Source organism: Haemorhous mexicanus, chromosome 7 (genome assembly GCF_027477595.1).
Source record: "Haemorhous mexicanus isolate bHaeMex1 chromosome 7, bHaeMex1.pri, whole genome shotgun sequence".
Lineage (NCBI taxonomy): Eukaryota > Metazoa > Chordata > Aves > Passeriformes > Fringillidae > Haemorhous > Haemorhous mexicanus.
Window position 1 is genome coordinate 10,778,020 of NC_082347.1, and position 27,933 is coordinate 10,805,952.

The 27,933-nt window shown below is 47.6% G+C and overlaps 1 protein-coding gene across 1 annotated transcript in view; it reads left to right on the forward strand.

Moving 5' to 3' along the window:
- Positions 1 to 1,117: 1,117 nt before the first annotated feature.
- The window catches only part of PRKG1 (protein kinase cGMP-dependent 1), a 374,427-nt gene continuing 347,611 nt past the window's right edge, over positions 1,118 to 27,933 (forward strand). The window contains exon 1 of the mRNA XM_059851089.1: positions 1,118 to 1,482. Coding sequence (XP_059707072.1) covers positions 1,217 to 1,482 — 266 coding nt within the window. The 5' untranslated portion in view covers positions 1,118 to 1,216. The remainder of the gene's footprint in view (positions 1,483 to 27,933) is intronic.

Genomic DNA, 27,933 nt, shown 5'->3' on the forward strand with positions numbered 1-27,933 from the left:
GAGCGGATCCTGAGCTCCCTGAGTGCCCAAGGCATGGCTGTGGGGGCTGGGAAAAACCCCCTCCCATCACCAAGGGTTTTTTTTTGCCTGCAGCAAGGGGCTCCTGAAATCCCTGCTTGGAAACAAGAGTGGTTCGGGAGGGAAATGTGATAGGGGAGCTGATGGTGCCCTTTGCCAGCCGGCATTAAAAATTCATGTGCATGATGGGCTCTTCCAAATAAGTCCAGGAAGGATGAGTTCCTCCCTCCCTGGACAAGCTGGCAGAGCACTCCGGCTGCCTCCCCCCTCAGGTGCCACCATGTCCCCGGTGTCTGTGCCTGGGGACGGGCTCTGCTCCCTCAGAGTCTGGGTGCAGGTTGGGATGAGGGACACGGGGTGTCTGGAAAGCTGCGTGTCCCACAGGATGGTGGGGCTAAGCTGGCATGTGCTGGGGGGTGACCTGGAGGGCAGGGAGCAAAGAAACCTGGTGGGAAGGGGTGTGGAGTCCTGGATGGGGAGGGATGGGATGTGGGGAGGGATGCTGGGTGGGATGTGGGGAGGGATGCTGGGTGGGATGTGCGGTGCCCCAGCCATGAGGTACACGGCATAATCTGGGCAGGGAAGGATGGAGGGAGGCGTGCAAAGTGCCCAGGTGCCAAAGGGGGGTACCTCTTGGGATTGCTGAGGGTAACGCAGCCTGGAACGAGGGGTGAGGAGAGAGGTGGGATGCTGAGCTCCTTGGAGGGGGACAGGATGGGATGCAGAGCTCCCGGGGGGACCAGCCAGGATGCTGAGCTGCTGCCGGGGATGCTGAGCTGCTGCCGGGGGCCGGGCCGGGCGGGCCAGGGGGCGGCTCCACGTGGCTCATTAGCAGGAGGCAATTTAATATTTATGAAGTGTTCTTGTTTGAATCCCAAGTCTTCGGCTCCAGTTACAAGGAGCTGCGTCACCCTGCGATCACATGGTAATTGTTGCTATTTCCAGGATCCCAGCCTCGCAGAGTGGCACAAGAGCTCTTTCCCCTTTTCTTGTCCTTTTTTCCCCGCCGCCTTTTCCCTTGTTGGCCGCTGTTTTCGGAGCGCTCTCTGCTCGCCCCCGGGCCGGCTCGGCGCTGCCGGCGGGCGCGGGGCGATGCCGGGGCCGCTGCCCTGAGCCGGGGCGGGCGCAGCCGCTCCCCCGCCCCTGCCCCTGCCCGGGAGCCGCTCCATGAGAGCGGGACCGGCCCGGCAGCCCCAAAATGACCGAGCTGGAAGGGGACTTCACCAAGCTGCTGCTGCTGAAGGAGGAGCGGATCAAGGAGCTGGAGCGGCGCCTGGGCGAGAAGGACGAGGAGATCCAGGAGCTGCGGCGGCGGCTGCACAAATGCCAGTCCGTGCTGCCGGCCCCCAGCCCGCACATCGGGCCCCGCACCACCCGGGCGCAGGGCATCTCGGCCGAGCCGCAGACCTACCGCTCCTTCCACGACCTCCGCCAGGCTTTCCGCAAGTTCACCAAGGCCGAGAGGTAGGCATGGCACCCCTTTTTCCCCGCTCTTGCCACCCCCGGTCCCGAGCGGGTTAGCCGGGACATCGCGTCCCCCCGCCGGGCATCGCCGGCACGGACCGTGCCCCGGGCGTGGAGCGGCTCCGAGCCGCCGGGAAGGAGCCCTGCGGGGGGATCGGACAGCCCGGAGCTCCCTCCCTCCCTCCCTCGCTTCGCTCTTCCCTTCCCCGCCGCGGCTCCGCTCCCGGGGGATGCTCGGCCGGAGCGCGGGGGGGCGGCGGTGCCTCCCCGGCGCTGGGAAAAGTTTGCGGCGGAGCCGGGAAGTTGTTCCGTGGCTGCTCGAGAGTCGCCAGCACCCCCGGCAGCCCCGTTCCCGGGGCAGGTGCTACTCCTCGCCCCAATCCCCCCTTTCCTCACCCCGTTCTCCCCAAAAACGAGCCCACGCTGCTCCAGCCGTGCTTTGCCTCCCGGTGGGACTTGCTGATCCTGGAGGACTTTTCCCACATTAATAATTCCATGATTCTGTTTCCCTGTGCTGCTGTCAGGCACCCACGGAGAGGTTTTTGGGGGGGAGCATGGGGTCTGCATCACTCAACCCAGGGTCTCGAGGGTTGTCCTTCTTCCTTACATGTGGGAAAACTGGGGAGTGTGGTGCTGTGCTGGCTGCTGGGGAGGTGGCTGTGGTGGAGAAGTTGTGTGTGACCACAGTGGTGACCCTGCTTTGGGCAGAAGCTGTGCCTGGTGCTTCTCGAGCAAGGCACGGTCCCGTGTCCCCTGTGAGGAGAGATTTGTTCCAGCAGAGCCATTCCTGATGGGAGCTGTGTGTGGGTGTGAATCCACGGCTCTCCCCAAATGTGTCCAGACCAAACTGCAGCCCTTTCCTCTCCTGTGCCCTGCCCCTTATTATTGCTCAAACGAGGACCACTTGGCTTTGGGCTTTTTAAATTCAGTATTATTATTTTTTTATTCAGTATTATTATTATTTTTAAATTCAGTATTATTATTATATTTTAATTCATTATTATTCTTTTCCCTGCCTGTGGTGGTTTGATAAAGCAAACTGCTGTGCCAGGGAGGTGTGTGAGTGCGAGCTGAGCGTGTCCATTTGTCCTTCCCTGGGGCAGCACATCCCCACACCAAGGCAGAGGCTAGGTGTTGTGGATGGAGGAGAAACCACATCCACCTTTCCCTTCTGCTGTTGGTTTCTTTGGAGGCAGTGATCATCCCTAGCCCCAGGAAGGTGACAGTGACCTGGCACCTGTGGTGAGGGCAGGACCCAGTGTCCCCACCGTGAGTAATCACTTATTTAGAAGTTGTTAAACCTGCTCATGGCTCCAGTGAGGTTTAGTCCTGGCCTGAGGCTTTCCTGTGCTGTTCCCAGTTTGGGTTGGCAGGCCAGCTTCAGGGAAAGCTGTGTCCATGTGATGCAGTGAAGGTCGTTTGGTCCATCCTGCATCATTCCCATCATCCTTAGAAAGATGTTTCAGCGGGCAGGAAAAACTCCTGGTGGGGCCTGCGGGCAGTTCCAGGCTGGAACTCCATCCCCTGGCGTCCCCCATGCCTCAGCCTCGCTCGTGGTAGCCATGACAATGGTAACCAAGCCAGTCTGGGATTGCTTTTGGGTTTTAATTCTTAATTCTTCCTTTAATTCTGCTTAATTCTTCTCCCGTCTCGTTGCTGGGAGAGCAGCGGGCGGCTCCGTGGTGTGCTGAGCACGCTGCACCCAAAACCTCCCTTTTTCCCCCATTTTTCCCCCAAATCCCTCCCCACCACAGGCTAGATCGAGGTGTTTTTTCAATGAGCAGTGTGGGGGTCCTTGATGTGGCTCCAGGGTACTGTCCTGGGGTCAGGGAGCACGGGCTGTGCTGCAGAGCTGTGCCAAGAGCATGATGAGCTCTCCCCGCTCCCAGTGCTGGCTGGAGGCAGGGATGGCTCTGGCTGGTGCCAGCTCCCCTCAGTGTCCCTGGGGCTTTCTCTGCCTCTGGCATCTCAGAACTGCTGACAGCACTTGGCTGATTTATTTATGGGGAGCTCATGCACCTCCAAGAGCCTCCTGCCTGTGCTCCAGCAACAGCAGCAGCTCCCAGCTCTCCATCCCTCATCCCTGGGAGGCTGAGGATGGGGAACACCTCTTTTCCAAAACCCCCAGGGGGATGCTCAGGCCCACCTGTTTTCACTTGAATGCCAAAAAGTCCCTCTTTTTACCTGGGATCAACCTCCAAGCACTTTTCCACCCCTGAAGTTAAAGATGTAGTTATTGACAATATAATTGGATTTGTTTATTGAGTGTAATATACACCGACAAATAAAACTGTCAAGGAGTTGAAAGCAGCAAACTGTGGGATGACAGGAACTCAAACAGGGATAAATCCCAGCTGAAAGTGGAGAATGGAGTTGGTTTAAATGTGTTGTGCCTCTTGTAAGGCACCCCTGTCACGTGCAGCAAGGGCAGGGGTTGAAGAGCCTTGCGGAGATCCAAAGAACTGGGATGTGTAAACAGAAAGGTGGTGAAGGATGTGTTATCTTTGGAAGTTTTTTTTAATGCTGTTGTTCCTTCTGATAACATAGAAATATAAATTTTAATGGCAGGAAGCATGGCTGTGTAGCTGGCCAGGTGTATGGAATTATCCATGTATCTATAGCCAATCTGGAAATCAGATTTTCTTTCAAAAGAGCCACTTTCTGTGCCTGTCTTCAAAGTAATTCCTCCCTGTTGTCTCTTGATTCGTTCCTGCCAGCCGAGATTTGAGTTGAGAGCGGAACTGCACTTCTTGTAAATGATTCCTTAATTTATTTATGGCCAGTGAGTTTTGCTTCACTTTCACCCACAGCCAGTGAGTGTTTCAGATCACACAAGGCCTCGGGGCTGTCTGATCCAGCACCTGCCAGGCCCTTATGGCAACACAAAGAAGGAAAACCAGTTTGTCCCTGTTTTTCCAGGCGAGGTGGGAGCCATCCATGGATAATGCAGCAGTCCAGGCACTTTGCTAAAGTGATGCCCAGTTGCTAAGCAAAAGCACTGCAGATGATCAATGACGCAAAAAAGTAAATGCTGAGGTGTGGCAAAGCCAGGACTAAGAGCTGGATCAGCCCTGCTTGTCCCTGCACCCAGAGGTGCTCTGTGCTCTGGGTAGTGATCCACCTGAGCCGTAATCCCACCTCCAGATCATCCTCCCAGGAAATTCTGGCTCTTGCCTGCCTTAATTCTGAGGTGCAATCTCTAATTCCACCCAAATCCTGCTTATTTGGGGTGAGAAGCCTCCTTCAAACCAGGGCAGCATGAAATGACTTTGGGAACTCTGGAATATTTTTGGAATTGTGACTGAATCTTTGCTGAAGCCCTGGCCCTGCAGGCAATTCCAAGTTTTGTGTGTGGTTACGTCCTCAACTCCCCAAATCCAGCTCGGACAGTGCCATCCCTGGGTTTTTCCATGCCTCTTTCAGTCTGACACAGTGCTGTAGGCTCAGCCTCAGCATCATTTCAGACAGATGAGACTCCCCACCCTGTTCCTGGTAATTTACCCATCCTTCCTGGCTCCCTAACTTTTTCTGCAACTTTTTAATGGATTTTCCCCCCTTTTAAACTTTATTTCAAGAAGCATTTGCCACAAGATGGCAGTGGGGTCTAACATTTAAGGTGAGCTATTGGGGTGTATTGTGGTTTCAGCCTCCCAGTCCTGGACCTGTCCTCCTGCCTGTGGTTTTCCAGGTAAAATCAGGCCTGAATCCTTGTTTCTCCTGCTTCCACCTGCCCTGAGGTGTTGGGGGATACTTTGCTGAGGGTGTGTGTTCACCCAAAGTGTTTAAACTCAGGATTAAAGGCTTTGGGTGGTACTGGGGATGGAGGATTGCAGTGGATCCCCTTGACTTTATGCAGCAAAAGCATAAAGGGATTGCTCATTTTTGGGATAAACTGAAGCTTGCTGATGGCCATGGCAAGATCTATCCATCTCTGGGGTTTGGGTCTTGCTCAGGCCAGGACCAGCCATGCTCAGGGTAAAAACTGGGCAGCCTGGAAGGCCTCCAGTCCAAAACTCAAAACAAGAAGTCCAAAACAAAAGCAGAGATGTCCTGCACAGCCCTGTAATTCTCCATCACTTCCCTCCCTATAACACTTCTGTCTCACATCTCCACCAGCCCTGGAGCTGCTCTGTGGATGGCCTCCAGTCCCCTGAGCATGGCCAGGGGGATGTTCCCCCTCCCTGGAGCCATGTCCTTCCCCCCTCAGCCCCTTTCTGGGAAGTGAGCTCTGTTAATTTAGCCATGATCTCATCAGCTGCCAGCCACTAAAGCGATATCGATCCTGCGCTCAGCCAGCCCGTGAAAAACAACCCAGCTGCTTCCCCACTACCTGGAACCACCCTCCCTCAGGGCCTGGCCAGCCTGGAAAAGGAGCTTTTGCCTCATTTTTTTTGCTGGTGGGAGACCAGTGCATGACCTGCTGCCTGTGTGTGACACTCCAGCCTTTAAGCTGAGGAAGGACAGTTTGGGACTGTCCTCGTGCAATATCTGACACCACTCAGCAGCTGTGTCTGGAATAGTTCAAACAGGGAGCTTTTGCTGGATCTGAGGCTGCTGCTTTCTCTCTGTAAGGATCAGCATTGCTTTGCAAAGCTCAGAGGAAGGACAGCAGTGATTTTTGCCATTAATTATGACTCTGAAAACGCCTCTCTTCCTCATTTACCCATCCCCAATCCGGTCCCATCCGCTCCTGATGCGCTGCAACAGCAAATTCCTTGGATGCTTCATCCCTGGGTGATCCCCACCAAAGATCAGAAGGATTTTATTAGCTGGAATTATATTGGCAGAGGAGGAATTAACACTGTCCTCATTGCTTGTTGTGTTGGGAGAGCGTGGCTGCTGCAAGGGAGGGAAATGCAGAGGGCAGTTTGACAGGGTTGCTTAAATTTGGGGAGAGCTGGAAAATATTCTAAAGAGAGAGATGGAAATGGGAGATGGACTCTTTGCTTGGTCTTCATTTGGATGGAGCAACTTGTGGCATGAAGCAGTGGAGTGAAGATGGGGGGGGACAAAGTGAGTTGTCACAGCAGGGAGAGGTGTGACATCAGCCCCTCGAGAAGTCCAAGGTCAGACAAATGAGCACAGAAGGGTTTTAGAAAGGGAGAGAAGCAAATGTTTATGGTTAATCAATGGAAATCATTTCCTGTCTTTTAATTTTTAATGGGCTGAACTCACTGCTCCCCCCCTTTCCCTGGGCATCGCTTCCCTTTGGTTTACAGGAGACTTGAAAATCGAGCCAGGATGGGGGGAAATTTGGCTCCCAAAAGGCATCAAATGCTGCCTTTCCACTGGGTACAGCCTGGCGTCTGTCTGTCTGTCTGTCTGTCTGTCACCAGCAGCCCTGGTCACCCAATCCACCTTTGCCATCGTATCCCTTCGGTGCTTCCTCATGGGCCAGGGCAGCACAGCAAGAGTTGCTAAACTCAGCTTGCCCTTCCAAAATTAATACAAAACAGGTATTCATTTATCTACAAATATCTGAAATTAAAAAAAAGATCAGATTAATTTATATATAAACATGTGAAATTAAAAAAAATTGATTATTTGACGTGATCCCTGGTCTTGGTGAAGAAAGGAAGGGCAAGATGGTAGGATGGTTTTTTTTTAAATTATAAAAATGATCATTTTCTGAGTGGTTTGGGATGAAAACGTGGAATCTTTGCTGTGTGTTTCTCAGTCTGCCCTGAGGAAGGGCACACTCTTGCCAAGGGAACGGGGCAGTGCCCATCCCTGGCTGACGCAGGCTCTGTCCCAGCGGCGTCATCCCAAATTCTTCCTTCAGCCTATTTTTAAATGCCTCAAGTCGGGAGGTTTTTGGAGCCTCCCTTGGGGCACCAAACCACAGGCCCAGAGATTTCAGGGCAGCTGCCAGATCTCCATGTCCCTCTGCCTGGAGCTCTGCTTCCCAACCCCTAAAAACCTGGTTCTATGTGGGCTCTAAACCTCAGCTGTGCTCCCAGGCAGGGCCACCAGAAACTGCTTTTCCCTCCTGGATCTTTGGTGTGAGTGGATTTGTAAAAATACGAGGAGCTGGGAGCTGGGATTGTGTTGTTTTTCTGCAGCAGCTTGTGGACATCTCTTGGTTAGGAGGAGAAAAAGAGTCCTGTGTCCCTCTTGCTGCTGTGATTTTAATAGTGGCTTGTGGATGTGATGGTGTAAAACTGCTTGGCCTCACTCCCTCTTCATTTGGCCTCTTTTATAATTTCTGTCAGGTTTTTTAAAGTTACTTTCTTCAGAATTTTTGTATCCTTTTCTTCAGGATTTTTGTGTCACTTTTGTCAGAACTTTTCTGTCATTTTTGTCACAACGGTCCCTCAGGATGGAAAAGGTAATTCTCCAGCAAACATCCCCCTGGGTGATGAAATCTTATCAGAGGAAAATGGGATAGAAAGGACCGAAATAAAACTCAGAGTGTCTCTTTCCTAACGAGAAACTTCAGGAAAAAGCCTTCCCAAGGCTTCCACTTGGTTTTGGAGCTGCTGCAGCTCCTGGAAAATCTCTGACACAGCTTTGGCAAGGGGCTTCCTGAAGGGCTTTCCCCTCTGCTGTGACCTCCTGAGTGGAAAAGATGAGGATTGCTTTTTTTTCAAATAGATTTTTTTTTTTCTGTGTCCTGCTCCTGGGTGTTCTCAGAGCATTTTTGTTCCATTAGTAATAAAACCCTGTAGTCAGAAATGAGGCAGAAGATGCTAAAAAAGGAGGGAGGGAGGCAGAGCTCGGGTCCATGGGTGGTGGAGGGAGCTGGGAGGATCCTGGGGATCCACAAGGATAAGGGATTGAGATAATTTTAAATTTCAAATTCCATTTTTGGGATTTAATTCATGCTGGGGGCTGAGCCTGAGCATTGTGGGAATTGCTACAGGACAGGGGGAAAAGCTCTCCAGTAATGGGATCAAATCTCTTCTGTCTGACTCAAAGGAGTGTAAATAGATTTGGCTGTGATTTTTCTTGGTGATTCCTGGTTTTGAGACATTTTAAGGTGTAAAGTGGGGTGAAAACATCCATCTCATGGCACTAAATTAATGACAAGCCAGTGGGGTGATGGAAACTCAAACAGCAGCTACAGGGGGAGAAAACCAAGAATTCTTTCATATAAAATACCCAGAAGGAAACTTGTGCAGGTGGGAAACAGGTTCAGAAGAAATATCTTAATATTTGGGGTTTCTGGCACAAAGTTTGCACTAAAGGAGGCTGTGGCTGATTGATTGATTGATTGATTGCAGCAAGCACAGCAGAATGGGAATTTTGAGTCGTTTTCATTTGCATTTTACTCTTTCTTGAGAGTTTCTATAAAATCCTCCCAGGTAAGAATCACCACCAGGATTTTAAGTGACCGATTAGTATAAAAATTCTGCTTTAAAAAAAAGAAAAATCTATTGAGCTGTTTGTAGTAAGGGATGAGATCCTAAATCTGGGAATTCCACTTTCTATTTATGTATCTTCTCTGTATTGCCAATATTTAACTTTTTTTAGCTCTTTAATCCATCAATTTCTGAGGAGCTGTGCTCTGTATTATTTTTCCTGTGGTGTGTGGGAGTGGGAAGGAAAACTGGGAATAATTCCTTGAGACCCCAAAGAGCTACAACCAAATCTTCTGAGTGGCTCAACACAGAATTTTGGTGCTTGCAATTATTAAGCCAAAATTCAACTTTTAAAGCCTGGAATTGGTGGAATAACAGGAAGCAGTCCCTTAAAAATGCATCCCAATGGTGGCTTCCAGCTTGGGATTTTTGTAAAGAACCTCAGAAGTGATTGTGGAGCAGGGAAAGATGCAGGGAGAGACACCTGGGGAGTTGCTACACTTCCTAAAAGTGGATCTTAAAAAAAAAAAAAGAGGAAGCTGGAAGGAATAAATACATCCAGTGTCCCCTCTTGCTCCAGCCTATGGGGTTTTTTTTGGGGTTTTTTTGACATTCAAAAGAAAATAAATCAATGCTTGTAGAAATACAGAAAGGTTCTGAAGGTTTGGAAAGGCAGAGTGGATAAAATCTGGGAAGGTGGGAAAAACACCAGGAAGTTGCTTTATCTGGGAAAATGTATATAAAATATAAATTTTTATATTTATTTAAATGCCAAGGCTGTATCTCCAAGGAGGTTTTCTTCCCATCTGCCAGCCCACCCAAATCAGTCAGGGATTCTGCTTTTTCTGCATTTGATGTTTACCCTTTTCACAAAGCCTTGGGGGCATTTTTGAGGCCATTTCAGCCTGCATGGAGGCACAAAAAAAAATCCCCAAATCAGCTCTTGGAGGGAAAACTTTCATGGAATGACACTGAGAGTGTTATTTTATCAATAGACAGCAGCCCCCTCCTTGGCTAATTTATTTCTGTCTGCTCTGTAGTTCAGAAAAGGACTGTTCAATATTAAAAAAATAAAATACTAAAATGAAAGCAGCATAAAAAGTGGTGGTTGTAGGTTTTTTTTTTTCCCCCATTGATTTTCATGCTGCTTTATGAAATCTGTATCAGGTAAAGGGTGAAATCTCTGCCTTCCCTTTCATCCCAGAATGCAAGGCTGGGCTCTCCCTGCCAGGAGCACATTTCTCACTTTGATCTGCAGCTTTATTATCCCATGTCCCATCCAGGGAAAAGGCTGCAGTGCCTTTTGGGAAGCACACACCAGAGCAGTTGGTCTCCCCTGCAGAAACCCTGACATTTTAAATCTCCTTCCCCACATCCCTCAGCACTGCTGGGGCAGAGAGACTTGAAGCTGGATTGAAATTTATCCCTCCCTCTAAAATAATCACCTTGAAAAAAAAGAATTTCAAAGTGTTTTATCTTTTGATAGGAGAATGCTCGTGGCAACTTCAACCAGAAACTTGTTCTTCCATGGGAAGATGCTGGAAAAATATAGGTTGAGCTGGTGTGGGCATGATGAATATTAAATTTTTTACTCCGTTTTTCCATATGTTGGGAGGCAGAAAAGCAAAAAATGAAGTGGAAGTGGTGCTGTGGATCAACTGAAGGCTGGTTTTAGGGAAATTTTGGGCTCTGATTAATCTCTCCTGAGTCTGTGCAGTCAAATCCATCCTAAAGCATCAGCTGCAGAGACCACTTGATTTTGGGACAGTTGTGTCTCACACTCCCAGTTCCTGCTGCTGTTCATTGCACCTCTAAATTGTAGTTTCTACTCTGAGGTTAAAAGCAGGTACAGCTGATTCCCATCTTTTATGTTGGGCTGGTTGATTTCTATTTTGGGGAGCCTTCTCCTTTTCTTCTCCTTTGTTGTGCTGCCAAATATTGAGTAGCCGAATGAAAATCGACTCTTTTTAAACCAAATGGGAAACACAGGGGGAAACTTCCCATGGAATGATGTCACAAACCTCCCAACACTCGTTTCTGTGGTGGCTCCTGCCCAGGCAGCAGATGGAAAAATCCCCTGGAGCTGGTTCCCCCCACAGTGACTCCTCTCCTGACCCTGCTCCCAGCCTGTGATTCCCTGGGAACTGGAAGCAGCAGCTCCTTGTGTGGGTGTTGTGCTCATGGTGTTCACACTGCGAGGGAGAACAGGGAGCTGATAAATCCCTGCATCCCTATTCCAGCCTGCAGTGCAACCCTGACTGGGGAAGGAGATTTAAAATTGCATTTGTGGAGCCCTTCTGGTGGGGCTGGGAGATGCTGGGTGGCACAGGAGGAATGGGAAGTGCTCCAGCTCCTGAGTGGGAATCTCAGGAGGTCAGCTTTGCTCATCCAGTGTTGGAATCCTGGATGCTAAAAGTGTTAAACTTTCTGTGCTTAAAGGCACAGACCCACAAGAGAACACCACAATTGACCTAAAGCTGTAGAGAAGGCTTCCAAAAATTAATTGAGATTACAAGTGTGCACTTAGTTAGAAGTGTGTAATATCACAAAGTAGAAAACTTAGAGTTTAAGTTTGTAGAATATAAAGATAAATATTAAGCAAGCTAGAAATTTTAGGACAAAAGCAAGTTATTCTTCTTTACCTTCTTCTTCCTAAGTTTGAGTGATGTTTTGTAATTAGAAAAGTCTGCATTGCAAGCTTCAAAAGATCAGGTGTTGAGTTAAAAAAGAAAATAATCTGTGTCCTTTTAGTTTAGTCTTAAAAGACCTTATAACAAGAGATAGTTAGCCATTTTGTGCCTTACTAGTGAAAGACTACCAAACTCATAGTTATGAAGCTGTTTCACTCATAAAAATAACAAACACCTATATCCAAACACAAGCTACCCTTCGAGTACCTTCAATCCCAAACTCCAAAATTGATAACCCAGCCCCGTTTGCAGATGCTCCCTTGCCCTCCTTGGAGGGTAAAAAAGAAAACCTTGGAGGTTTTGTTTGTCATTAATAAAATCCCCCCTTCCCATCCCGGCTCAAAGCCCTGCCCCGCGCGCCGCAGGGGAGATTAATTGCGCTAATTGCTCTGCTTTCAGTATCGCTTCCACATTTCCAGCCTGGATCTGTCTCAGCCTCCCTGCCCAGCTGCTCCTCCTGCCCTGGCTCTTTGCTGTCCTTCCCACGCTTCTCCCAAGCGCTTTTCCTTCACTTTTAACCCTTCCTGTGCCAGGAGAAAATCCCCCCGAGCTGGAGATGCTCCCAAGGAGCTCGGGTTTGTGACTCAGCCTCTTCACTGAGCAGCCTTTTCATTGCAAATGCTTCTTTCAGCCCAGTTTGGAGCTGCTTTAATAAAACCCATCCCTGTGTTTTCCATAGGACCCTACGGATTGGCATTGTTTTCTGCCTTAATTTTTCCAGCAATTAAATGGAGGCTTGAACATCCCAAAGGATGTGCAGGGTTTGATGTCAGGTTGGCACATTTGCCTGTGGGGTTTCATGTACCTGCTGAAATCTTGGTGGAGTGTTTGCTTTCCTCTGGCTCTCCAGAATCTTTTGGTTTTTTTTTTATTCCAAAATTCAGTGACCCTCTGTGCCACCTTTTATTGAAAATTAAAACCCCCAGTGTGTAAAGACCTTAGCCACTCTATTTTCCAGTATTTTGGCTGTCTGTATTCATGTCTTGCTCTAGGTTTGATCTGTTCAGGTGCTGACCCATCAGATCATTTTTTAGCCAGGGACTTTCCCAATATTTTCCTTCCTAAGGCAGCTGTGACCATGAGTTTACTGCCCCATCAAGTGACTCTTCCTGTCCCCTTCAACTAATGGGAATGAAGTGGGATTTGGGCAATTTTAGTGTGATGTTGATGGGCTGGAGGTTTCTCTTTCCAGCCTGTGCTGCCTTGGCCAAGCTGTGCTAGCACTTCCATTTAATTATACAAAATTATTCCTTAATTTTATTTTATTTTAGTATAGTTTACTCAGTCTGAGCTGCCTGGCCCTGGGAACAGGGGTGGTTTTTGGCTTGGAGAACACCAGGATTGCCCCGAGTCTCTTGCTGAGGACATGAGGATGTTCTGGTGAAGTTTCTTCTGCCCTTTTCTCTCTGCTGGTCCCATCCCAAACACTTCTCTCCCCAGTCCACACCCTAAGGGGCAGATTTAAGGAGCAGGATTTGAGGGAAAAGCCCAGGTGCTGTTTCAGGCTGCTCCTGCTCACAGCAAAAGCTGCTTCAGCCTGATACTCCCCTAATGAAACCATGGAGGGGATGATTCCCCAGTGTGGGGGAAGCATTTTCCACTGACTTTATCTCAGTTTAGCCTTCAGACCCGACAGGAGCATAATGGGATAATTACAGCCCAGTTTGATGTGCTCAGGCATCGCTTTCATTGCAGACAAATGTTCCTGGAGAAAGGAAATGTCATCCCATTACTGGCTGATCTTTAAAAGCTCCAGGTCCTCGCTCACTTTTGCCTTCCCAAATCCTCTTTCCACTTGTGCATATCCCCAGCCTTACTCAGGGTAGTGGCTGAGGTTATCAGGCTGATAAAGCAGGCCTGGACATTCCAAGAAATGAGAATTTACTGATCTCCTGTGGTCACCAGTTGTTGTGGTGTTGTGAGGGTCCCCAGGATGAGGTGAGAGATGAGACTTGACTCCAAGTTCTCAGAAGGCTGATTTATTATTTTATGATATTATGTTATATTAAAAGAAAATTATATACTAAAACTATACTAAAGAAAGAGAAAGGATCCAGACAGAAGGCTAGAAAAGAATGAATAACAAAAAATCATTACATACTCAGAGAGTCCAACACGGCTGGACTGGGATTGGTCATTAAGTTAAAACAATTCACATGGAACCAATCAAAGATGCACCTGTGGGTTAAACAATGTCCAAACCACATTCCAAGCAATGAGATAATTATTGTTTTCATTTCTTTTCTGAAGCTTCTCAGGAGAAAAATCCTGGCGAAGGGACTTTTCAGAAAATATCACAGTGACAGTCTCCAACCAATAAAAGTGCCCAGGAGGTTAAACACAGATTTGTCTTTTTAAGTGGGCTTCTCATTCAGCAGCACTGCAGGGAAAATCAGGCTGGAAATGAGGAGTGGTGCAGGATTTTGGGACCTGGAGCTTTGGCATCTCCCCAGTAAGATCAAGCCCTGTGTGGAATTTTATTGCTCTCCACAACCCCCTGACAGGAGGGGCAGCCGGGGGGTTCAGGTTCTGCTTCTGGAGAACAGGGACGGGATGAGGAAATGGCCTCATGTTGCTTCAGAGTGGATTTTGATGGGGTATCAGGGGAAATTCCTTCACCAAAAGGCCTTGGAAGGGGCTGCCCAGGGAAGTGGTGGAGTCACAGCCCTGGGAGTGTGCCCAGGTGGGCAAGAAGGGCAGTGGCTCCTGGCCTGGATCAGGAATGGTGTGGCCAGCAGGAGCAGGCAGGTCATTCTGCCCCTGTACCTGGCACAGGTGAGGGCACACCTGGAGTGCTGTGTCCAGCTCTGGCCCCTCAGTTTGGGAAGGACATTGAGACACTGGAGTGCATCCAGAGGAGGCAACGGGGCTGGAGAGGGGCTGGGAACACAAACCCTGTGAGGAACCACTGAGGGAGCTGGGGGTGCTCAGCCTGGAGAAAAGGAGACTTGGGGGTGACCTCATCACTCTCTGCAACTCCTGAAAGGTGGCTGTGCTCAGGTGGGGCTGGGCTCTTTCCCCAGGCAGCACTGACAGAACCAGAGCACACAGCCTCAAGCTGCACCAAGGGAAATACAGGTTGGATATCAGGAAAAAGTGTTTTTCAGAAAGGCTGATAAAGTCCTGGAATGTTCTGCCCAGGGAGGTGGTGGAGTCACCATCCCTGGGTGTGTTTAAAAACAGCCTGGATGTGGCACTGGGTGCCAGGGTTTAGTTGAGGTGTTGGGGCTGGGTTGGACTCAGTGATCTTGGAGGTCTCTTCCTACCCAGTGATTCTGAGAATTCTGTGAATTCTGTGAGTGTTCCAAAACTGTGGATGTGGCACTTGGGGCCATGGGTTAGAGGTGGCCTTGGCAGTGCTGGGGAATGGTTGGATTCGATCTCAGAGTGGTTTTCCAACCTTTAGGGTTCTCTGTGGAACATGAACCACCCAGCCCTAAAAATCCCAGCCTCATGGTAGAAGAACTGTCAGACCTGGGCTATTTCTCCTGCTTTTTTTTTTTTTTTTTTTGCAATGCCAACCTCTCCCTAATTTTTCAGTTCAAAGTAGTTGGTGGTGCAAGAAAAGAAAGGGTTTGTTACCATGTGGGAGAACCAGGGCTGGATTGGGTCTGATGTTTTCTGGATATATAATCTGAAGCATTAATGGAAATTCAGTGTAAGGCTGAGCTGACAGATGGATTTTATGCCCCCTCCCTCCTGGCCATGGCTTCTGGGAGGGAAAGGAGATCTGGGAGAAAAGTACAGTTTAAACACTTGGATTATTTCAGCTTTATCTTCCACGTGGCTGGAAATATTTGATGCTTAAGGCAGTGACAGAGCCATGTCTTGGGGTAAAACCCTGACAAAGTCCACAGGGGACTGTGGGAAATAGATTTATAGAAAATTCTTAAAGTTTGAGAGAAGGTTCACATAGTCTGTATGTGTAAATAAATTTTGAGATAAGAAATACTGACTTAGAAATGTTGTAGAATAAGATAGATACTGTTAAGAGAGAAATAGAATTAGAAATAAGTTTTAAGGGATGGTTTTGTAAAAAAAGAGTAGATATTTTAGAAAAATAGAACTATGAAAAATGTATTGTGGTAAGACCCACGAGGAGTAATTTTAGATGATTAGTTTTAAAGCATTTACAACATAGTGTGGCAAAAATTAATAAGCTAAAAAATACTTAGAGTGTAATGTAATTAGGAAATAGTTGACTTCTGATTGTGATGGTGTAAATTATGACATCTGTATTGTCTCACCCTTCTGAAACTGAAATAAAAGCTTTTAAAACACCTCTCAGTTGACCCCTCTCTGGGTCAGAAAAAAGCATAGTCCAACATGGGGACAACCCTCAGCTCAGTGCTGGGAAGTGGTTAAAAAAAGCTCCCAAAAACTGACGCCAGGGAATAGAGGGAGGGAAAAGCTGCAGAGCCCCCTGGCTTTCCTGGGATTGAAGCAACGCTTTCAGCTCTGCCTCCCCACCCTGTGCCCTGGTGAAGGGCCTCACAGAGCAGAGATCTCTCTGCAGAGGGCTGGAATGAGGGCTGTGCTGCCCTGTGGGTAACCACAGCACCCTCCAGGAGCTGCCCATGGAGCCGGGCTGGCCCTGCCTGGGGGAGGCTGAAAGGCTGCCCTGTTCCCACTCCAGGGTTTTATCAGGAAGGGTTCTTGGGGGGAGGCTGCCAAAGCCCCAAACCCGGTGGGAAGGTGGGGAGAAGCCTCTCCTGTGTGCTGGCATCCAGGGCTTGGCTGTGGAAATATTTTGGGTACAGCAGCAGAGACTGCAGAGGGGGAAGATTTGGGGGTAAACACACCTGGGGAGGAATAATCCGGGTGGTTTGGGGGTTTTAGAGCATAAATCTGCTCAGCTGGGCTGGTGATGGGCACTGGAGGTGGCACTGCTGACCTGCAGCTGGAGATGTGGGTGAGCCTTTCCCAGGGATTTTGTGCACCTGGATATTTGTCCTTGGTCACAATAGGTGCCTCATTTTTCATATGGATTCACCCATCTTCCAGTTCTTGCAAAGCCTTTTGCTGCTCCTCCTAAAATCCCACTTAATACTGAGCATTTAACCAATTATAGCGTCGATATTATGTAAAATAAGATTTTTATTCTATTTTTTTCCATAAGCCCCCTCTGCCCTTGACAAATTCCAGCTCCCAGGTATTTGTTTACCTTCTTCAACACCATCTCCAGCTGCAGCCTTTGCCACAGCGGGGATTTAGCACTCCAAAAAAGCAGTTCAGCCTCAGCCACCAGGAGTCACAGCTCCTTCTTGGCCTCTGGATGTATCTTCTCTTTTAAGTCATAGTTTCCCACTCACACACTGGGAGCAAACTTCACCCTCGTTGGTTTTTTTTTTTTAGTTTTTATGGGGCATCTGAGAGGTGTTTTAAAAGATCTTATTCTGTTATTGGTCTTGATGAATAGTGAGACACAAGAGATGTAAAACTTGACACCATTCTATCAGAAGCTGACTTATTTCCTGGTTACAATACTTCATAAATTGTTTTTTAGCTTATTAGCTTTTACTACACAATGTTTCTATAACTACTAACTCGAATAACTTTTTTTTTTTTAACCTGTGGTCTTGCTACAATGTATCTTTCATTTTTAATTTTTTAAAATATTTACTCTTTTTGCAAGGCTATATTTTGAAACTTGTTTCAAGCTCAGTCTCTCTCTCAATGTTCTCTCTATTCTATCCTAAAGATGAAGCAACTGAGAGGTGATTTAAAATATTTTATTCTATTATTAGTCTCAATAAGTGGTAAAACCCAAAAGATATAAAACTTGACACTATTCTATCAAAAGCTAACTTATTTCTTTATAAATAATTTTTAGCTTATTAACTTTTACCACACAATATCACTATTACTTTTAATCACTGGTTTTTTTACACAATCTTACTAAAATACATCTTTCACAATTTTAATTTTCTAAAATATTTACTCTTCTTACAAAACTATATTTTAAAACTGATTTCTAGAGAATTTCCCTGCTGTGATGCCCAGGATCTGTGATGCCCAAAACCTGAGTTCATGTTCAAAGGCTTTTCATGGTGAAAAGAAATACAGAATTTAGTTACAAGCAGAGAATATTCCCATTTCCCCCCTGCTCTTGGGTTGATAATAAACATTGCTTTGCACTGTGAAGATCTGGAAGAACCCAGAATCTGAAGAACCCAGAATCTGGAAGAACCCATTGCTGGAAGAACCCAGAATCTGGAGAACCCATTGTTGGAAGAACCCAGAATCTGAAGAACCCAGAATCTGGAGAACCCATTGTTGGAAGAACCCAGAATCTGAAGAACCCAGAATCTGGAGAACCCATTGCTGGAAGAACCCAGAATCTGAAGAACCCATTGCTGTGGAAGAACCCAGAATCTGGAAGAACCCAGAATCTGAAGAGCCCAGAATCTGGAAGAACCCAGAATCTGAAGAGCCTAGAATCTGGAAGAACCCATGGCTGGAATTGGGTTCATGAGAGGGAAGTTTAAGGAAAGCCTGAGCTGGGCCTGTGCTTAGCTCTGCCTGCCAGGTCCAATCCTGGCACTGACTGCCTTCTGAAGAGCTCCAGGCCATAAATAATTAATACCTGCTGAATTATTCAGCCTGGGTGTGCAGCAGATGAATGCAGGGAGCTGACCAGGCTAGGAATGAGTAATTATGTTAATTAACCCGTGCAGCTCACTGGAGGTGCAATTAAGTTCATCCTTCGGGCTGCTGTGATTTTTCAGGCACAGAAATGAGATGAAATGAAACAAACCAAAGCTGCAGTTACAAGAGATGGGTTAAACCATGTGGTTTCAATGGTGAGGAGATGAGCTGTGCTCTAATTCAGGTGGATTTATGTTCCAGCAGCCCTCTGTTCCTTCAGGGGGAGAAACAGGTACATTTTTAAAGCTTTAATCACTGCTCTCTGCAAGAACTTGAAGATGTTTCTGCAGATTTAGTAGTGTGATGTGCCAGTCTCTTCTTTTTATTTCCTGTGTGTTGCTGAAGAGGAAGAAAAATTAAAGAACAAAAATATTTAAAACCCATCAGCATCATGAAATGAGTCGTAATAATTCCCTACAAATGGAAAGCCAAACACATCACTTGCCATCCAGTGGCCAGCAAAACCTGAGTTCATGTTCAAAGACTTTTCTGGTGAAAAGAAAGAAAGAATTTAGTTAAAAGCAGAGAATATTCCCATTTCTCCCCTGCTCTTGGGTTGATAATAAGCATTATTTAGGGTGGCACTGGGAAGAACTGGAATAACCCTGCTGGAATTGGGTTCATGAAAGAGAAGTTTTTAAGGAATGCCTGAGATTTTTTTTTCCAAGCTGACAGGAAAAGGGTTTGCTCTGAGCTTTGCCTCTCATCAAAGAATTACCCAGGTGAGGTGGATTCTCCACTGAAGAGCTCCAAACCTGCTCCAGCTGTGAGGGGTTTGGTGAAACCTTTAAATAGGAGGAGTGAGGGGGGAAAATCTATAGTTTCACCTTCTTTTGGGAGAGCAGAGATGGCAGAATGTGGCTCATCCATAGGCTGGATTTTGGATTTGGGGTTCCCACCTCTAATTTCACCTCCTGGGAGGGATTTTATGTAACTAAAAAATTTGGTACTGGGAGGTTTCACCTGAGGATTGATTTATTTTCCTGAATCATTTAATCTGCTTGAGTTTGGTTTGTCTTTTACAGACTTATTTACCCCCTGTCCTGGGTGTCTCCTACAAAAATATAGAGAAGCTTAAAGGATAAAAAACATATTTGCCCAAATTCCCTATCCTAGTAGGGCTCCTGGATGGATTTTTCTCCCATAATTTACCCCTCCATGCTCAGCATTTGGTGATCTGCTGCCCAATCAATACTGATTCTGCTTGGAAATTGCATTCATGGTTTTTAAAATCAGGGTTTGCTTGCAAAACTTGATTTTATCTGTAGATCTGAGCACTTTGGGAAGCCAGGGTTTGTTGTGGGGTGTTGGGGAGGTGATGGATTAGCTGCAATTGCAGTGAAAATTTTGTGGTATTAGTGTGAGCTATTTAAATTTAATTGACTTTTCTGGGAGTTTACAAGGGAATATAAACGGAGAGTAAAAAGAGACAGACTCCTGAAAATGGAACAATTTAAAATTCAGAGGAGTGAGACAAAAATGTGGCATGTACAGGGGAAATAAACCCCCTTCATTTTTCAGATTGGTCATTAATGCTAAACAACAGGGATGTTTGGGATCTGTGTGTCCTGAATTTTGTGTGCACACTCAGAGTGGTTGGGAGTTGAGCCAGGAATGGATGCAAATCAATGCTTTAGTATCCATTACTGCATTGAATTGTTGATTCCAGCTCACACCAGATCCATCTTTTACCTCTCTTTAAAGGGGAACCAAGAGATGGTATTATTTAAGTCTGGTATTATTTACCATACCACAGGAATGGTGAAGAAAACCCACCCAAAATGTGATGTCTGCAGGCAGAGCTGTTACAGCTCTGAAATAATTTGATTATTGGGCAAAAGGAATATTAAGCAGAAGCAGGCTGTGAGTTGGATTGCTGTAAGGGACCTACCGACATTGCTGTGGGTTTATAAAAGTCCATTTTTATTTATATAAGCTCCTTAAGATGCTACATGTTCACTTTTTGGGGAGTTGTAGTGGGTAACTCGAAAAAACTTGTGATTAAAAAGTTGTGGTAGCCCCTTGCAGAGAAAAGGAATAAATTACTGTATTAAAGCTGGGCTTGACCAATAATATTGCTAATTTTTTAAATGAGATTACTATTTTTTTTTAATTTTTACATTGCATTTTGGGGATGTTTTTCGTTGCTTTTCTGTTTCGTTGGGTTTTTCTTGTGATGTTGTCGCTCGCCCGATGTTTGGTGTAGGGCAGCAGAGGGCGGCCTTACTCCTTGTGTTTGTGTTCTCTCCTGCCGAGGGAAACGGGGATAAAAAGCAGGGAAAAAGGGAAGAATGTGGGGAATGCTGGGCCTGCCCGAGCTGCGGGCCATGTAAGGGAGCGGAGGTGGCACAGGAGCCTCGTCATGCCCAAAGCAGCAGCTGCAAACTCTCTGTGCTGATAGCTCTGCCTGGGAGCAAGAGGAAAACAAGGAAACAGCGGGTGCAAAGCAAAACCAAAGCGATTTTTGTGTGTGGGGAAAGGAGCAGGGGTGGTTTGGAAGCAATCAGAAGCCAACAATTTCTTAATTAGAGTACAATAAACATTTTTAACCTATCAGCTTTAAGCACACCATACTATAAATACTTGAAAATCAATCATCTAAAACCACCCCTACTACAATACATCTTTCAAAACTCTATTTCTCTAAAATATCTAGTCTTTTTTTACAAAGCTACCTTTTAAAACTTGTTTCTGGTTCCATTTCTCTCTCAACAATGTCTATCCTATTCCAAGGCATTTCTAAGTCAACGTTTCTTATCTCCAAGTTTACATACAGATGCACACTATGTAAGCCTTTTGTCAAGCTTTAAACATTTTCTCCAAATCCATTTCCCACAGTTTGGAAGCAGGCTGTGAGTTTGTTCTCCTGCTCAGGGCACAGGGGTCTGGGATGTGTTCCCTTCCTGCTGCACAGTGCAGGGTTTGGGCCTTGTTTTGATCCTTCCTCTTGTGCCAGGGGCTCTGGAGATGGGTTTGAATGTGGGGCTTTGTGTGCTGGGATTGCAGAAATTTGGGAAGGGGAAAAGGGCCCTGTTGCCTGTGGTTGCTCAAGGAAAGCAGAGGAGATAAAACTGCAACACAAAGGGTTCTTGCAGAGAAATCACCTGGTGCCAGCACAGAAGGGACCTGGAGCTGCTGGGGAGAGCCCAGGGGAGGCACCAGGATGAGCAGAGGGATGGAGCAGCTCTGCTGGGAGGAAAGGCTGGGAGAGCTGGGATTGTTCACCTGGAGAGGGGAAGCTCTGGGGTGACCAAATTGTAGCCTGAAGGAGCTACAGGAAAGAGAGGGAGAGGCTTGGGACGGGACACAGGGAATGGCCCCCAGTGCCAGAGGGCAGGGAGGGATGGGATATTGGAAGGAATTGTTCCCTGGGAGCGTGGGCAGGCCCTGGCACAGGGTGCCCAGAGCAGCTGGGGCTGCCCCTGGATCCCTGGCAGAGCCCAAGGCCAAGTTGGAGCAGCCTGGGACAGTGGGAGGTGTCCCTGTCATGGCAGGGGTGGCACTGGATGGGCTTTGAGGTCCCTCTGAACCCAAACCCTTCTGTGATCATATAAAGATCAACACCAGCCTGGGAATGTTTCTTTCCCAACCACAGAGAAGCAGACCCAGAACATTTTGCCTTTGCAGCAGCATCACTTCCAAGAGATTGTTCCCTTTAGGTTGGAGGAAGCTCCCAGTAGCTGGTATCACAATTCCCCAGAAGTGACAATTGTCCTGTTTTCCACACAAACCAAAGATTGGGAGCTGGTGGGGAAGAGGTGCACGGGTGAACCTTCCTGGAATGTCTGAATTCTCTGCTATGGGGAGGGGTTAAAGTCAGGAAAAGCAGCTGGGAATGGAACTGGAGTGAGGAACACCAGGGCAGGTGGAGCAGTGCCAGCCAGGAGGGAGCCCCGCACCTCAGCCAGGGGTTTGGCTGCAGATCTGCACCAGAAAGGGAAGAAAGGAGAGGATAAAAGCTCTGCCCACCCCTGACTCACCCAGGGCACTCAGCTGAGAGATGTTGGTGCTGCTGAGGAAATCAGGCGAGTGCTGGTCTCTAATGCTCTGATGAGTAGAGCAATCAGTCCCTGCAAACACTGACAGAGAAAACTGTGAATATAAACATTTTACACACTCTGAGAGCCCAACTTGATGGAGCTCCCCCAAGCATAAATAAGAAATGGCTGTAGAAGCCAGTGGAGCGCTGTAAAACCTTTGTGAGGCTTGATGTGAGCCCTGTTTGCAGATTGTGCCTGGGTGATTCATGGATATTTCCCTGGTACTGTAACAAGCCTGGCCCTCTGTGGGGTGCAGCCATTGATTCTGAGCCTTAAATGATCTCAGGGCTCAGCTCCTGTGGGCAGAGCTTTTTGGGAAGCGTTTTCAGAGGGGAAGGGTTTAGCATTGCTGGAATTGTGGCCATAAACACCTGTAGATCCCTAAATAAGAGTCTGGTGCTCCAGTGGAATATTTCCAGTTGCTCAGGACGTGCAAACATCAAAGATTTCAGGATAATTTCTGCCACAAATCTGTTTTTAAAAAGGAAGCAACTCTCAGTGCAACTTAAAGAAACACCAGCCTATTCTCCAGGCATGTAAACCCCAGATTTAAAATCTGTGGTTTGTGTTTATTATTATAAATACCTGAAACAGCCAAATAATATTTTTTTTAATAAGCAAGGGAATTAAACTGATTGTATAAAGAGACAGGGCACTTGTTCTCAATGCATCATGAAATAATGGTAACACACTGGTTATTTTCATATCGGGGGAGCGGAATTTGTGTTTGTTTCTAATCCAATTTCAAATATAAATGAATTGTTTTGAAGGCTGGATAAATCAACCCAACAGACCAAGGCAATTATGGGAGGTGAGTGGTGCATTACTGGCGAGGAGAGATAAGAAAACTGCAGGGTCTGAAGGGGTGAGCAGAGGGAGCACCCAGAATTGCAAATGCTCGGGGCTGCTGAGAGGTTTGTCACTGTGAAACCCCCAAAGTGAAGGAATGGCATCAAACAGCCTCAAAATGAGGCTGGAGAAATGAGAAAAATGAGCTGCTTTATCCCTTGATATAATTTGAGGGGGGGAAAATGAGTTTCTTGCTGTTCTCACCTTGCTGAGGGTTTTGCTTTCTGCCTCTTGCAGCCAGAGCACCGTGACTAAAACAATGAGCAAGGTGCAGGTCAGAGAGGGGAAAAGCTGAAACTGAGGAGTTCAGCTGTGCTCATGCTGTGTTTTAAAAGGAAACAGAGATGAATTGCAGCTGTCTGGTGGAAGAAATCTCCTTTTTGGTGAGCCCAAGTTTTTCCCAGTATCTGACAAAGACCAGTGCCCTGGCAGAGTTGGGATTGTTCAGCCAGGAGAGGAGAAGCTTTGGGGTGACCAAATTGTGGCCTGAAGGGGCTACAGGAAACATGGAGAGAGACTCTGTACAAGGGATGGAGGGACAGGACACAGGGAATGGCTTCCCACTGCCAGAGGGCAGGGAGGGATGGGATATTGGGGAGGAATTGGGCAGGCCCTGGCACAGGGTGCCCAGAGCAGCTGGGGCTGCCCTTGGATCCCTGGCAGTGCCCAAGGCCAGGCTGGACAGGGCTTGGAGCAGCCTGGGACAGTGGGAGGTGTCCCTGCCATGGCAGAGGGTGGAAGGAGCTGAGATTGAAGGTCCCTTTGAACCCAAACTCTTCTGTGATTCCAAGGCTTCTCTGGGAGTGGTTGTTGCTTGTTGGAGTCCCAGATAAAGACAAGCCCAGAGGTGATTTCACATGGAAGAGGTGTAGAACAGATGCACTCCAAGGAGGAATGTGTGGGGGACAGTGAATGTCCCAAGGTCACTGAGCACAGGCTGTCCCCAGCATTCAGCTCTGGCTGATGAGAGGTGGAAGGAAGCTGGCCTGGCTATCCCTGTGGAAACCAGACCCAGCACATGGCTCCCACCTTCCTTCAACTGTTCCAGCTTCCCCCAGTCCAACAGAGATGTGTGTGGGAGCAGAAGGAACCTGTTTTCCCAGCAACATCCACTGAGTTGATGTTTTTTACAGACTTCACCTCCGTTGCATCCTGGATCCTGTGGCTCCACGACTAAATCTGCTTCCCTGCATTTCATTTAATTGGTCCCTGGGTTCATTTGCTGGTTGCTTATGGCTGAAAGCAAATGGAAAACTGCATTTCCAGGGCCTGCCTTGTCTAAATGCTGCTTTTTGCTCTACATTGTCAGTGCCCTGGGACTGCTGGGAGAAGCAGGGCATGGGCAGTGTCTGACTGTGGTAACTGCAGAGAATGCTGAGTGTTTATTTGGCAGCTTGCAGAACAAATTTCTGCTTAAGCTGAGCCCAAGGAGACTTCTTAAGGCAGTTGAATTGTTTAGAACTGGTTTCTGGCTTCATTCAGCCCAGAGGAAGAAGTGTTTAAGCTCTGCCTGTGTGTGATCTTGCTGGGCAGTCCAGCCTTTCCTGGGAACTGGGAAAAATGAACCAGTCACTTGAGGTGTGTCTGGAGAGGAGGGATCAGGATCGTGGCACTGGTTCCTACAGGAGGGGCTGGGATCATCTGTGTGGTCCTTCCTGGAGAAAGCCTGGCCCCAAGGAAGTCATTCAGGCTGAGGATATGAGAAATGCTCCAGGAATCCCACAGCATTCCATTAACCCTGAAGGGCTGTGGGGACACACAGCCACCATGTGCACCCAGCTGGAGGGCTGAGCTGCTGAAAATCCAATTTTCTGTGAGATCATGGGAGAAAATCTTCCTGCTTTTGGGGGGCAGAGGTTTCTGTAGATGTGTGGCCAGAGATGGTGGCAATAGGGTCTTGTCAGAGAAATGGTTTTGGTTGCTCTGATGGAAGGAACAAGCTTTGAAGGGCTTGTTGAACTTGTGGCTACCGAGGATGATTTTTTGCTGCCATTTTTCTATAGAGCTTGTAATGAGATGAGTGATACTCCTGTTGTTTCAGCTCTGCAGCCCACCCAGCAGGAAGCACAGCCCAGGCTTTGCTCCAGCCTGCAAAAACAATGAGAGGAGGGAGATCTCTCACCTTGTACTGACAGAAGGTGCTTTGTGCCATCCATCTCTTCCTTCCAGGCAAAGAGCCTGCAGAGGAGAATTTAAATCTTCAATGTGATGAGACATGTGCTTGAAACCACTGTGTTCTTGGAGAATCCTCTGATATTCCATGCTCCCAATGTCTCCTCCTTAGGCTTTGCATGGCACAAACATTCATTTTGGTGTTCTGTGTGTCCCTAATGTGATATAAAAAGCTAAATGCATTACAACTGCAGAACAGCACATTGTTATTTTTTCCTTCGGCTTCTTCTGCAGCGAGCAATTTTTTGTTCCATTAATAAGCCTTGTGGTATTTTTCTTTTCCTTCTCATGCACTCTACCCCAGATTCATCCTGAGAGGATTTCCTGGAATGGCTGCATGCTCTTCACACTTCTCCATGTTTTTTACTGAGCGTGGAAAGAACTGATGCCCTAAAGGAAAGTCATCAGGATAATCCAGTTCAGGTGTTGATTTGACTTCCAGCATGCAGGAAGCAATGGGGTTTGAATGACAGTGCTCAGAGCTGGACATCTCCATCCTTTTGTGGGGAAGAACAAATGGCTTTCAGTTTTGTTTTACAAGCTCTGGAAAGGACCAAAATAGGGAGGGGGAAGTCATCCAGTGTCATGAGAAAATAGGTCTTGTTTTCCTAGAGAAAAGAGGCTGAAGCACTCCCCGGATATTCAATTCCATCTGTGGTCTTGGCAAGGCTGCTTTGACACAGTAACTTCAGCTTCATCCTGATCCCTGGGGGCTGAATTATTTCCCAGGTGCCCCCTATAAATCTGTAGGGCCCTGTGGCCCGAGGAGGAGCTGCCAGAGGTGTTCTGGGGCAAAAGGAATGGCCAGATGTGCCTTAGGGAGGAGTCGGGTGTGCCCGTGTTTCAGTAGGTGGCACTCCTTGCTCTGCCTTGGGGACTGCCATGCATTTTGGGGACGTGGTGGAATAGCAGGTGGCATCCCATGGATGAGAGGTGGTGAGTCTCAGGTGTGACCACACCTCGAGGTGCTTTTTGCAAGCGTTCAGCTGCTGTGCTGCCTCCTTCGAAATTTTCCTGTATTTTTGTAGTTCCTTCTCATCGTGAATGTGTTGCTGTGACTGTGCAGGTAGGGCAGGAATTTGGTTGTGTGCCAGTGGAGGGCAGAGCCCTGCAGGTCACAGACCTTCCCAAAGCTGCACCAAGCCCCCACCAGCAGGATAATCCAGCACAAAATCCAGCCGGTTCAACTTTCTGCCACGAGCTGATCTTCTCCTGCAGATCTTTTGGGGAAAGAGCGGAGTGGGTTAGGCAGGGAACAAACACCACATCCAGGAGGAGGAAGATGTTTATGTCTGTGGTCAGTGGTGCATGTCCAGCCTCTCTGTCCCTGCTGTCCTGGCCGGCTGGAGCAAGGTGACATTTTCCTGTCAGGGATCGCGCCAGCTCCCTGAGCACTGTCTCGGGAATCCGAGGAGGTGTTTGCAGGATAGGCAGTGCTCAAACAGAGTTTCAGCTTGAAAAATGGCAGCTGAGTGGGTGCTTTTGGTGACAGATGATCCCTGAAAAGGTTCAGAAGCAGAAGGTATCAAAACCCCGGAGCTGTGCAGAGAGGAAATATTGTGAGTGCAGCAGAGAGGAGAACCATCCCTGCTCCGTGTGATTCCCACCAGCCAGCCCTGGCATGCCGTGCTCTGGGGCAGATCTCTGCAGATGCTCTTTTTTTAGGCTTCCCACTCAACATCCAGGCACACTCTGGCAGTGGAGAGAGCAGGAAAAGGCTTTGGGAAGTTCATAACTGAAGGTTTCCTTTAGCTGTGAGCAGCTTCACCCAACACCAAGCCAGTTGGTGCATTCCTGCCATTCTTCTCCCTAAAGCTGTTTCTTTCCATTCCCTGGGTCAAGCAGACAAAGCAGCTGCTCTGTTGAGCCTGAGATCCATCCATCCATCCATCCATCCATCCATCCATCCATCCATCCATCCATCCATCCATCCATCCATCCATCCATCCATCCATCCATCCATCCATCCATCCATCCATCCATCCAATCTATCTATCTATCTATCTATCTATCTATCTATCTATCTATCTATCTATCTATCTATCTATCTATCTATCTAATTTATTGGCAGCTTTAAATCAAAAGGAATGGGACCTAGGATTTATTTTTATTGGAGTGGGGTGGTACCCTGAGATCACACAGCAGGATCTGTGCTGGCCTCGTGGTTTCTGTGCTCTGGTTTCTTTGGGAGAGCAGGGAATAGCCAGGAATAGGTAACTGCAGGCTGTCTCCCCATGGCAGAGCTCTGCTGTCAGCTTGTGAAGCTCTTTGGGCTGCTTTGGCCTCATCTTTAAACCAGGGAACACTGGCCTTGGGGCTTGACAGCTGCTGGTTATGGTCCCAAATCTAAACCTGGGCCATAAAAATCTCTCTTGAGACTCCCAAGGGTCTAATGAAAATCTTCTTCCTACCTGGAGATAAATATATATTTTAGGTACACTCAGCTAAATTCCTTGACAGCTTTATGTGCCATAATTTCTTATGGTTTTCTGTGGATCCTTTCTGTTCTGGGGCACTGTTGTCTCAGTCCCAGGCTGTGCCCCTTTCACATATTATTTTATTGCTTGTCACTGAGAAATTATGCACCAGCTTTCCCCAGGGCCTCGATTCTCTTGAAGCCTGGTGGGCTTCAGGTAACTGTATCACCTCTCCCTCCTTCAGATTTCACTTCCACAGGGAGAAAAGCAATAAAACTTGCAGCATGTTGGCTGAACGCTGTTAAAATATTTTATTTATCACTGATTCCCAGTT